This window comes from Syngnathoides biaculeatus, chromosome 8 (genome assembly GCF_019802595.1).
Source record: "Syngnathoides biaculeatus isolate LvHL_M chromosome 8, ASM1980259v1, whole genome shotgun sequence".
NCBI lineage: Eukaryota > Metazoa > Chordata > Actinopteri > Syngnathiformes > Syngnathidae > Syngnathoides > Syngnathoides biaculeatus.
This window is the reverse complement of record NC_084647.1, coordinates 27440665-27453012: the sequence shown is the minus strand read 5'-3', so window position 1 is coordinate 27453012 and position 12348 is coordinate 27440665. Positions and strand designations below refer to the sequence as shown.

General features: G+C 43.6%; 1 protein-coding gene across 3 annotated transcripts in view; it reads left to right on the top strand.

The window, feature by feature from the left end:
- Nucleotides 1–12348, top strand: part of mcamb (melanoma cell adhesion molecule b) — a 41057-nt gene that overhangs the window by 24374 nt on the left and 4335 nt on the right. Inside the window, exons 2-14 of one of the 3 annotated variants that reach the window (XM_061826721.1) lie at nt 2673–2797; nt 2888–3113; nt 4208–4278; nt 4354–4441; nt 4990–5169; nt 5747–5877; nt 5968–6103; nt 6176–6288; nt 8850–8991; nt 9516–9643; nt 9885–10026; nt 10593–10688; nt 11641–11682. In XM_061826721.1, coding sequence (XP_061682705.1) covers nt 2673–2797; nt 2888–3113; nt 4208–4278; nt 4354–4441; nt 4990–5169; nt 5747–5877; nt 5968–6103; nt 6176–6288; nt 8850–8991; nt 9516–9643; nt 9885–10026; nt 10593–10688; nt 11641–11682 — 1620 coding nt within the window. Of the gene's footprint in view, nt 1–2672; nt 2798–2887; nt 3114–4207; nt 4279–4353; nt 4442–4989; nt 5170–5746; nt 5878–5967; nt 6104–6175; nt 6289–8849; nt 8992–9515; nt 9644–9884; nt 10027–10577; nt 10689–11640; nt 11683–12348 lie in introns of all 3 variants that reach the window. The other 2 variants (XM_061826720.1, XM_061826722.1) reach the window with 2 other exon arrangements.

The following is a 12348-nucleotide window of genomic DNA, read 5'->3' as shown; positions in this document are numbered from 1 at the left end:
TCACGCAACTAGTTAGCATGCCGGAGTCTCGTTCGTTATCGGAGTTAACCAGAACCGGCGAGCCGGCTGCTGCGGGACGGCGCGCTGGGCAATTGAGCTCTCCACCGGCAGCCCGGTCCCGGGCCCGTGCGTGCACGGGACGGAGGACGTGTGTGTGTGGGGGGTTTCAAGCGGGAGGTGTCAGAAAAGTTACCACAGGGATAACTGGCTTGTGGCAGCCAAGCGTTCATAACGACGTCGCTTTTTGATCCTTCAATGTCAGCTCTTCCTCCACAATACGGAGGAAAAAGGCGTGAGTGACGTGTGTTATGCGGGAGACAGACACCCCCCAAGCTGGCTTGCTGGCTCCAGTATAGCCGTGCGCGGCACCGCTCACGGCTGTGTATGGAAGTATTCCTCCGTCTTCCCGATCAACCGATACTGCTATTTCTTCATCAGACGAGGATAAATCTGAGAAATCAATGCTGGGCATAAATGGTGTCAAATATAATTGAGCCTTTGTTGCGGCACGGTACACGTCACATCTGCGCACATAGGTCATGTGACTCGTGAAAATGGCAGCACCCCTGATAATTCGTAATTTTTTATGAAAATCTTCTCAAAACACTATTAAATGAGAGAGCTTTTAGCATCACATTGTCAAAATAGAGTACACCTATTGGATACATTGTTAATGCAAACCAGTGCATTTCCCCTTTTTTAAGGACGAGGAAGGTTTGGTAGGCTGGTCATCCTTGCACAGGAAAAAAAAACTCAGCTGCAAATGTGTGGCTAACCTGTGTGCCCGGTGGGCTGCTGTCTACAACTACATCTTTACGTGTTGCGAAATTTGAAGTTTGTGCGCCAACTCGAAGGATACGTCACGTGAGGAGACAGTTAGGCAGGGAACAGTGGGGGCACTGTGCCGCCCTGTAAATTGAGGCTTTCTTCCTGCCAGAGGGTGACATAGTGGCACATTCATGTGGACATGTGGGTGGTGGGTGCCTCGTTCTCGTCATTGTGTCTCTTTTTTGGTTCAATTAACATGGAGTAGATTCGGCATTCGTCTTCCACACAGACAATTCTGTGACACCAGCAGTATTCTTTTTAAAATTTACATTCACATAAGCATATTTAGTAGGCCATGTAGTGGACTAATTGATTTTTTAGAACACAATGACTTAATTGTAATCGATAACATTACTGGGAGAAAATGTGTATCTAAATTTTGGACATTTCCATGATAACAGCTTGATTTGGTACATAGAGTATTTGAAAACTGGCCGCAGAAACCATAGCACTTTTTCATAGCACCTTCTCTCTGGTCATGTGCCGTTCTGCAGGAGTCTCAAACATGATGTACAGCAATTTTCCTCATAAGAACTCGAAGCGACACCTAGTGGTGCAATGTATTATTTTCTCAACGATTTTGAAAAGGTTCCCCTAATAGTTGGATCGTTGAACATGACAGAAGAGGCTTTTGAAGAGTTTCATCCGGATGATTTGGGCTGTCTTTTTTTTTTTTTAAACGAAACATTCATTCATCTGGGCTGCTATGTGAAACAATGTTGTCATTAGGTCAGCAACATAGTATCATGTTTTCTACATGATCTTCACATTTAAATTTATATGTACATACTGTATAAAAGTAAAAGTTATGTTTTTACATTCAAATTTCTTTTATCAGTTTATTATTAGTGTAAAGAACCAAATATGAAATTCTAGTCACACGTTTATTTAAACATGTATGTTTTTCCCATTGTTGCTTATCGTATTCTGGTGCTTACTTTAAGCACAAGAGCTGACTATTTATAGAATATTTATTGATGCATATAGGAAATTGATGAATAGGTGGAAGGATGGACACATCTTATGGTAAAAAAAAAAAAATCCCTAAACTGTGTTTTGTAAAAATATATAAAGCTGATGACCAAAAAATATTGATGCCTCAAGATATGAGATTTTTGAGAAAAGAGCTTTTTGGCAGAAGTTTGTTTTATTCAACTCCCAATCGAAGCTTGTTGCTAAACAAAGCAAAGAGACTTACACAACGTGTAATGCAGGGGTGCCCAGACTTTTTTACCCCAAGATCTACTTTTCAAGCAGCCAGCCTCTCGCGAGCTACCGACGACAGTGGGTGGGTTTGGGGGGGAGGGGGCGTGATGATGATGCTCCCAACCCGTTTTAAGGTTAATGTTATGTTGCCTCCTATATTTAAAATACAGAATTAGCTTTTTGTGCTTTCATCCTGGATCAGGCTCTGCCAAGGAGGAATTTTAAAATTACACACTATCTCATCCTGCACTTTCTACTTTGCCTTCAGACCAGACCTTTCCCACTTGGAAAAGAGAAAATCTCATCCATTTTCACCACTTTTTCTTTGATAATTCACATACTCCGACAGTCATTGCATTTTTTTTGGCACGCCGTCCCGCAATTGATCAAGACTGCCGACGCATTGAGCACTCTTGGTGTAATGAAAACATCCACATCACTTTGAAACGCTAACACACAATGCAAAACATCAGAAGGCATAACATAACATTTACTGTATGTGGGGATGTTGTAATTAAGGGTTTAAACAATTGCTGTTTAAACACAAACTCTACAGCAACACATTGTAGACATACAATATAATAATACTCAACAGCATATATTAATTACAAAGGCTTCTTCTGTCCTTTACCTGTCAGCATGGGCGGCGGTGGAGGTGAACATGGAGGACAGGGTGGAGGTTTTCAAGGGAGAGACAGCTCAGATCACCTGCATGTTCACCACAGATGACAGCATCGATGCATTGACCATCCAGTGGTTCTATGTGAGTTTCCTGACCTCACACATTAGGTCAAACATGTCCAATAAAAACACAGTAACATGTGCGCGGTCTGTGGCCAATTCCCATCTCCAGGTGTCGAGGACGGGAGAGAAGCAGAAGATCTACCATCAAGACGCCAACCTCAAAGAGATGGACCAGCAGTTAGCAGACCGCTTCACTGTCAACGTCACAGCGGCCACCGGAGATGTGGTGCTGATCATCACTGATGTGCAACTGAAGGACCAGCTAGAGTTCATCTGTCTTGTCAAGAGTCAGACGGACGCCGTCTCCGAGGGACGCACCAAGCTACTGGTGTTCGGTAAGCCAAAAGATGGTTCAAAAGACGGAATCATGCGGTTCTTGCTCTGGTGCGTCATCCTATCTTATGAATTCCTTAATATCTGAACATTGGCTGTAATCTGGGTGGCACGATGGAGCAACTTCTTCGAACACTGGCCTCACAGTTCTGAGGACTGGGGTTCAAGTCCCGTCGCTATCTGTGTGGAGTTTGCATGTTCTCCCCGTGCCTGCGCGGGTTTTCTCCAGTAATTCTGTTTTTCTCCCACATCCCAAAAACGTGCATTAATTGGAGACTCAAAATTGCCCGTAGGTGTGATTGTGAGGGTGACTGTTGTCTGTCTCCATGTGCCCTGTGATTGGCTGGTAACCAGTTCAGGGTGTACCCTGCCTCCTGCCCAAAGACAGCTGGGATTGGCTCCAGCACTCCTGCGACCCTTGTGAGCATAAGGGGTCAGAAAATGGATAGGTGGTGGAAATCTGTGACCAGGAGCAAAATGGCCAAAAACTCAAGCATATAAAACAAGGGTCTCTTACTCAATTTACCTTGGGGCCGCTGGAGGCAGAATATGGCTGAAGCTGGGCTGCAGATGCACACACGTGCAGTTTAAATTGGGGAAAAAAAAAAAAAAAATCTTGTCAAATTTATTTTTTTTAACACAAAATGAGATAAGTAAGGACGGTGGTGTAAACAAGCTGTGTCCATAACAACTAATAAAAAAATCTCCATTGCAACGCGGTTGTAGATTTCACTCACTGAAAAAAATTTCTCTGCTTGTATCAAGCCTGGTAGATGTCACGCCCCCGAGAAGCGTATACCCCACCGTGATCGGTAGGTTCTTCAGCTTGTGTGCAGACACAACGCCGTAAAAGTGCCATTCATTTAAAAAAAAAAAAAAAAGCTCAGGGGCCGCATTAACAATAAACTTTCATATTAAGGTGGGGGCCACAAAATATCATCTTGTGAGCCGCAAATAGACCCTGGGGCGCCAGTTTGAGACCCCTGATATAAAAAAAAGGATGAAATGTGATTTAAACTTTATGAATTGAGATCATTTTACAGTAGTGGGAAGTACAGTTTTTCAGTTTTTGATTCAGTTGTTCAATGTTGCACAGAAAAACCAGACTTACCTACCATCGAGGGTGTTCAGACTGGGATCTACGTCAACAAAGACACGTTGTCCAGGGTACGCAAACAGCTTCTGTGTACACGAAATGATGGCATCATACTCATCATGCATCTTACTTGTACTGTTTTTCAGATTGGCTCCTGCGAGGTCAAAAATGGCTTCCCCAAGCCCAACATTACTTGGTACCGAAACAACATGCCATTAGGAGGAGTTAGTGATGGTGAGACAAGGGATGAATGTTATTAAATTTCTTGTAAATTAAAAATAAACACCAATTTGTCGCAGCACAAAGAAGTGTGTTGTTAACAAAACAGACACATTTAAATGATTAAAATATTGCCGGGAATATAAAATAGGGTTTGAAAATCATAAAATCAATCAAATTGCTCTCACTTTTCTCAAACACTGTGACAATGTTGGCCGGATGGCCCGAAACGATGCTCCACTCTTAAAGCATCCGGTGCCTATCCCACCACGTTGTTGTAGGTGTGTTTCATGGCACAACGACGGGGCACACTAAAGCGGCCACGCCAGTTCGAAGCTCCTGTCCACACAATGGCTCGCATTGGACTTTTTATCTTGCTCTTCTGGCTTCGCCTCATGACATGTGCACACTCACGGCTGAGAGTGAAGCGTTCTCTGTCGTGGAAAGTCTTTGCATACATGCATTTTAGGTTTTTAAAATATGTGTTGGTATATTGTACTTACAAACAATCTTTAATATCTCAGCTCACTTACACCGGGATGCGATCTCTGCGTGTGTTGCAGTGGTGTCGGTTGCGCAGAGCACCACCATGGAGTCCAGCGGTCTGTTCTCCGTCAGGAGCGACCTGAACCTGAAGGTGATGAAGGAGGACAAAGACACTCAGTTCTACTGCGAGGTCACCTACCTCGTTCCCGGAGGAACCAGAATGACTGAGACCAGCCCCATTAATATCACCGTATACTGTGAGCCTCACACCCTATGGAAACACGCACAAACAAGAGCAATATGAAGTCAATTCATACAGATGGCTCGCAGAGATGTGATGCATAAAATGAATGTTGTTTTGTGTCAATGGCATTTAATCACAACAGTGGCCAAGAAAATGCAATTTTCAGGCAATGGGAAAAGGGCCAGGCAGCACGGTGACATTGTGATTATGATGCCCACTTCTGATGATGAAAAGCGATGAAAAGCTACGTCCTTTTACATCAATCGATCCATCCATTTTCTTTGCCGCTTATCCTCAAGAGGGTCGCGGGGAGTGCTGGAGCCTATCCCAGCTGTCAACGGGCAGGAGGCGGAGTACACCCTGAACTGGTTCCCAGCCAATTGCAGGGCACATGGGCACTCACATTCACACCTACGGACAATTTAGAGTGTCCAATTAATTAAATTAAATCCTGGTTTCAAATGATAGATTCGGACCCCGCATTGACAGTACATTTTGTGTGTTTGAATAAGACTATTTTTTTTTTCTTTAACTCTCGGTCTCAGATACTGAGACTTAACCTCGGAAGGCTTCTCCGTATTATATTTCAGACCCATCCACTGCTGTCCACCTGTGGGTGGAGTCGCCAAAAGGCAAAATTAAAGAGGGCGATTCGATTATATTTCATTGCTACGGCAACGGGAACACGCAATCCTCAGTCTATAACATCAAACATGGAGAAGTAAGCAACTATTTTACTTACGTACGATTTAATATTGTCTAGCAGATACAAGAAGCACCATAATTGACTTGACTTTTTTTTGTTTGTCAGATTGATCATGACATGGTCTCTAACATGTTTGTGCTGGAAAACGTGACCCGCCTCCACAGCGGCAATTATGAGTGTACCTCAATGGACATGGAAACCTATGACCAGCTCTCAGGGAATACCACTGTGCATGTTAACTGTACGTATCTTGCACATCATTTCAACAAGGGTTTCTTGACAGATTCTTGAAAATTTGCCGCTGTGCACGCAGACCTCGACCCAGCCGTGGTGCTGCCCGCCAACGTGGAGATGGCTCAAGGCGATGACTTGACAGCCACCTGCAACGCTCTGTCTTCTCTTCAGACACACACAGCCTGGTTCAAGGTCACGCACACAAACAAACGGAGGGGGAATACTCAATCACTGTTGTCCACGGAGTCACTGGTGGTGTTGTGGTACACTCGCTTGACTTCGGTCCGGAAAGCGTGGGTTCAGTTCCCACTCCGTGAAGGTGTGAATGTGAGTGTGAATGGTTCTCGGTGTCTATATGTGACTGGCAACCACTTCAGGGAGTAGTTTTGATTACGCCCGAAGTTAGCTGGGTTAGGCTCCACCGTCCCATGACCCTAACCAGGGTAAGCAGTGTTAAAAACGAACTGTTGTTCATGGACGTAGTAAAACGCAAACACGTCGACTAGCACAAGTGAAAGAGTGGAGAGACAACATTTTGAAGAAGCGCTGGCTTCATTTAAATCTACGGTGTTGATTAATTTTTGTTGCTGAGGTGAAGGATGTTTCCGGAAGTCCACACTCATCTGTACTGTCTTGAGCACGTGCAGCTACATGTTGTGTCAGTTGCACCACAACTCAAGCCACTCCACTTTCTGTTGATACGCAGACTCATCCACCATCTTTGATGAGGTCCGAAAACGGGAGTTTGATATCTGGGTGATTGAGGTCCAGTTGTTCGCGTCGAGAGAAAAGAGCAGCAGAGAGAGGGCAAGCCTTGGGGTGCCCCAGTGCTAGTGTTGCGTCCAGATGAGGTGGTGTGCCCACCCTCACCTGCTGTGTCCTGCCTGGCAGGAAGCTGTTGACAGATGGCTGGTGAGATGCGCACCTGGAAAAGCTTGGAGGAGAGGATTTTCGGGGATAATGGTGTTGAAAGCAGAACTGAAGCCGACAAACAGGATCCTCGTGTGGGTCCATAGGCAAACTCAAGGGGGTCCAAGAGGGGTCTTGTGACATCTTGAGGTGGTCCAGCATGGAGCAAATCTATAGTAGAAGGCATTCAAGTCATCAGCCAATCCTTTATTGTTCTCGGTTTGGGTAGATGACCGCTTCGCGCTGGTTAGCGATTATAAACTGACGCAGACTTGTGAGCATCAAAATGGTCCCCCAGCTTTTTTGGATGTCTCTTTGCGATATTGATTTCTTTTGTCAGCTGGTTTCCTACCTGACTGAACAGGGCTTCGTCCCAACTCTGATAGACGTCCTCTTTAGCGTGGTGCAGTTGGCAAAGTTTTCACAGGACAGGTCTTTTACGTACGAGTACGGGACATGGAGGAGAGTTTGACCACCACAGTGGACCTGACCTGTCATGTGCGAGGCTTCCCAACTCCCTCCTTTATTTGGACCACCATGGTGTAACACTGGTTTAGAATGTTGTTTTCCCTGGTGGGAATAGTATATACGGAATTAATGGTTGAGGTTTGATTTGTTAAAGTCCCCAAGAAAATGACTGCTGATTCTGAGTGTCTTGTATCAACTTTGCTGACTTTGTCAGCCAGGATCTGCACTGCGGCGTTCGTATTAGCTTGTGGGGGATGCTAACTCCGTTAGGATGAAAGGGAAAGTTTATAAAACAGTAGTGAGGCCGGCTATAATGTATGGATTAGAGACTCTGGCTCTGAAGCAACAAAAGGAAGCAGAACTGGAGGTAGCAGAAATGAAGATGCTGAGGTTCTCGCTTGGAGTGAGCAGGTTGGATAGGATTAGAAATGAGCTCATTCGAGGGACAGCCGTGTAGAAAAACTTACAGTTCAAAAACAAGCACTCCAAGTCAGGGCTGCAGTGTGTGCTGAGCTCTGTGACCATTTTTTGTTGATGTAGATGCATACCTGAAAACTTCGAGTTTTTCCACGTAGCTCCATGTCGGTATCGTGTACTTGGAACCCCGGGCAGCATTATAGAGCAGTCAGGGATGTGTTCACATAGCTAAGTCTGTGTGAAGCAGAGGGTGGGAGAACGTGCAAAGTCTTTACTGGTCTATGTGAGGAGCTGAAGGAAGCCCATACATTGGGTAGAGTGTGTAGAACTGCAAGGTGAATCGATGGAAGTGGACATCAAAATCCTTACTGTCTGAGTGTAACCTGATCTACAGCATGTTTTGCTCTGTGGCACCATCTTCCCGGTCTCTTCCATGCGCCATAGAATCTGGTCGCTCCACTCGGGAGTAGTTCGCGAAAGAAGGTTGTGGGAGACTCGCTAGTGGAAGTAAGTCACAGAATGTATCCAAACACAGATAAAAACAAAAAAGAAACATGGTTCATACTAGAGAGGGCAATATAGAGGTGTCCACCTGTGGAGGCGCCATCTTGGTTTTGAATAATGTTCTGCATTCGATTTTACAGATTCATTTTTATTATCTAATTTTACTTTGCTTTTTATGTATGCACTGATTCAGCGGAAGCTCTCTAGTTTCATTTTACAGTGGTATAATGACAATAAATGGCATTCATTCAAAATGCATGTTTGCTTACTAGCACAATAAAGAGAACGAAAAAAAAGTTGTTCTCCTTGTTCACAAAACAATTGCCAAAAATGCACCGAACAGTGGCTGAAAACCCCAATGCTTAGTGTATTGGTTATGAATAATAATAACATCCACCCAGTAGTATTTCCTTGTCAATGATGTGTATTAAATTGACTCTCGATTTTTTTTTTAGGATGGACGAGAGCTTTCAACAGGCCACACTTTGAGAGTGAAGGATGCCACCTTTGACACAGCAGGGACGTACAAGTGTGTGGTGACCGTTCCTGAAATTGACAGCATGCAGAGGATGGAGACCCTTCATGTCAATGTAAAAGGTCTGTTTGCTTATTACCTCCGGCAAGGAAGTTTCCAGTGGTGTGACTTGGTTCATCTGCAGTTGCTTTTACCGTAGATAGGAGAGTACTGATACCAGGTTTCAGGATCAGGACTGGTGAAGATATTGAGTTAATTGTCCTCCTCGCCAGTAGTTGACGCTACACTGTGGTGCTTTGAAACGACAATCATCACGTACTTCAGAAAGATATTTGGTTGTGATGTGTTATAAGTTGTATGTTTCTAAAGTAGTAGTGGTATTGGTGATAACTTGAGGGAATACTCGTGTTGGTATCTGTCAGGAAAAAAAGTTATTGAGCATCCTCAGTTTTTAGTTTTACTACCTCAATCTACACATTGTTTTAAAAAATATTTTTTTTATTAAACTACACCTTTCCTTTCCACATGTACAGTATAATTATTTGACAATATATTACAATACTTATGTGTGTTTTATAGTAAGTACTTTAGATTAAAAGTAACTTGTAAGCTTTTCAAAGGAATGACAGTATTATTTGCCGTTCAGGTGCACCAGAGATCATGAAACCTGAACGCACAGACATCGAGGAGAGTTTGGCCAATACAGTGGAGCTGACCTGTGACGTGCGTGGGTTCCCAATCCCCACCGTTATTTGGACCACGCTTGATGGAAAGGTACCACTGACTTTTTGACTATATCTTGCACACCCTATGATAAAAAGCGTACCTTTCATGGTTGAGGTGGACGAATCAAACTCTGACTGATAAGATACTTCCTGTTTTTCCTTCAAGATATAAGGTTTGTTTCAAAGATGTCGGTGGCTAAATTTTACTCCAATTCTGGAATGACCGACTGTTAAAGGGGGGACACACAAATGCAGTGAGTATCCCTGACTTAAATCCTGTATCACTGCAGGTCCTGGAGACCACATCCCAAACAGACACAGAGGACAGCGTCCACAGTGTGGTGACTGTGGAGGTGACCTCCGATATCACCGCCTTCTGCAATGCCTCCAACGTGTACGGCGCCGACGGTGTGGCCTTCAACATTAAAGCCAGTGAGTACCTGCTTAGGTTTCGTGCTTGTGCACTAGGGTCGAGCATCTCTCCGACGCTGAGGTTAGCCTCATATGTGCGTAATTAGAAATAATCATTAAATTAGATTTTTTTTTTTTTAAGCCTGCTTTTAATTGTGTGCTTATAACACCTCTTATATCCAACAATGAGGACTAGAAGTGCACAAATCCATGATCACGGTTGTGCTTTGTGCATGTAGCACCACAGTACATTATTCGTTATTCCCATGAGTCTTGGACACGTTCTTCCTTGATTCCAAAATGAAGCTCAACTCTTTCGGTCAAGTAGGGGTACTTCTTCCACGTGTATTTTCTGTTTTCACTCATAATGTTTCCAGATTTGTCCTAGACCAGCTCAAGCCTTCAGACGAACCCCCCACTTGTGTACTTTTGGTCTGTGTCACATCCGTTATTTGTATTTCGGCTGTGCTAACGTGTTGATTGCGTGCCACTGTTGTCATAACTTGCTCCTCTTCCTCCTGTGTGTTAACATGTCGTGACATCCCTCTGTGTGCCCCTTTACCTAATTTCAGTTGTATACACTACAGCAGCCACCACCACCACAACCACTAGCACAAGCACGAGCACGAGCACAAGCACGAGCAGCACTCGCACAAGCACGAGCATTCTTTCCTCTTCCACAGGTAAGGCCACAGTTGCTCCATGTTGTCTTCTTCGCTGCGTACGTTTGAAACACAACATTTTCAAACTCTTGACGGCGCAGTGTGAAATGTGGATGCTGGGTATTTGTACTGTAGCTGCAGGACTGATAAAGTTCTTTTCAATTGGAGCCGATTAAACATTTAACGAGTCAAGACAGAGAATTAATTATGGAGAGACAAGAGTAAAACTGACATAAAGAGTGTAAGTAAATCAAATCTGGAAATTAATATTTATTTATATACTTGAGTACTTTTACAGTTACAGGGATTAGGTTTTGGGTTCATTCATTCATCAGCAAGAATTTGAAATACTTTACCACACTGCCCAACTACAGATGAGCATATTTAACTTTTAAATTAAAATACATTAATTCATTTAATCTTTAATTAGTTTCTGCACATATATCTTTCTAGTTATTTAACTTTAATGTGGACTTCATTTGAATGGAATCATTAAGTACATTTTTTTCCTATATTCAAATACAGTGTAATTGTTCAAACTGCGTAATGCACACAAAACCTTTGAGGAATACAACCATTTTTGTTGATGTAAAATCCTGTTACTGTATTTAACTGTTGGTCATTACGGTCATTGTCGACTTGGAGGGCAAAGTACATTTTCATGGTGTAAAAAGTATGACACTCATTAACATAGACAAATAAAAAACACACTACAAAAAATAGTTACAGAGGCAGGATGAGGGGATAAGGACCAAACTAGACTACTACGAATACCTAAAATAAACTAAAAGGATTCTTTCCAAGTGTCCCTTGAATGAGAGTACGCAGGCCCACCGTGCTACTGACCAGGATCACATGTCCATACTCGAGGCTCAAGTCACTGCGTTCACTGTACTTCATTCATTGTGCGTGTTCCTTCCTGCCTCCCATTGATCATTGTACTCATGGTTTTTCCTCCCCCACCCCTACCCAGTCCAACCTGCAACCGCTGTCCCACCAGAGAAAATCAGGAAAGGTTTGTACAATATATAATTTGGTGCTCAACGGTCGACTTCCTGCTCTGTCTCGCTCGCCTTCCTGACGAATGAACGCCACCATTCCCAGCATGCATCAGCACAGTTTTCCTGTCCTCCACTGCCGAACGTTTGCTCCTTCTTTTTCTCTCTAGGTTGCCAGATTTATTTATTTTTATTTTGTATAAAATATGCACTTAGTCTTTTTCCTAATGTTTATAAAAGTGGTACCTTCTGAGTGGCAGAAAAGGGGTTGACTCACTGACCTGAATTGTATTGATGACAAATCACCTGCTAGATATTCCCCATAAGGTTTGGTTATTTCCAATTGAAAAAAAAACTCATGCGTGAGCAGGATACATTAAGTGGATGTTGAAATTATTTTTACAGAGACGATCGCAAGACTCAGCAACTGACACTTACACATTCCAAGCGACGACATTTGTTCAAGCATAAACCCTTCCCTGTTCCTGCAATTGCTCTGCCAAGGTCAAAGTCATGAAAGGGTTTGTTTGCTAGAGGTACAATCACAGGTTTTGCCACCCGGAAGTACACATGACGTCACTGTGAAAAGGTCTATCCTGAGGCTTCGTGCTTCCACGCTGCGGCTACTGGCATGCTCCACACTCGGCCTTATCCCGACCTCGCCACCTCTTTGACCTTTTTCT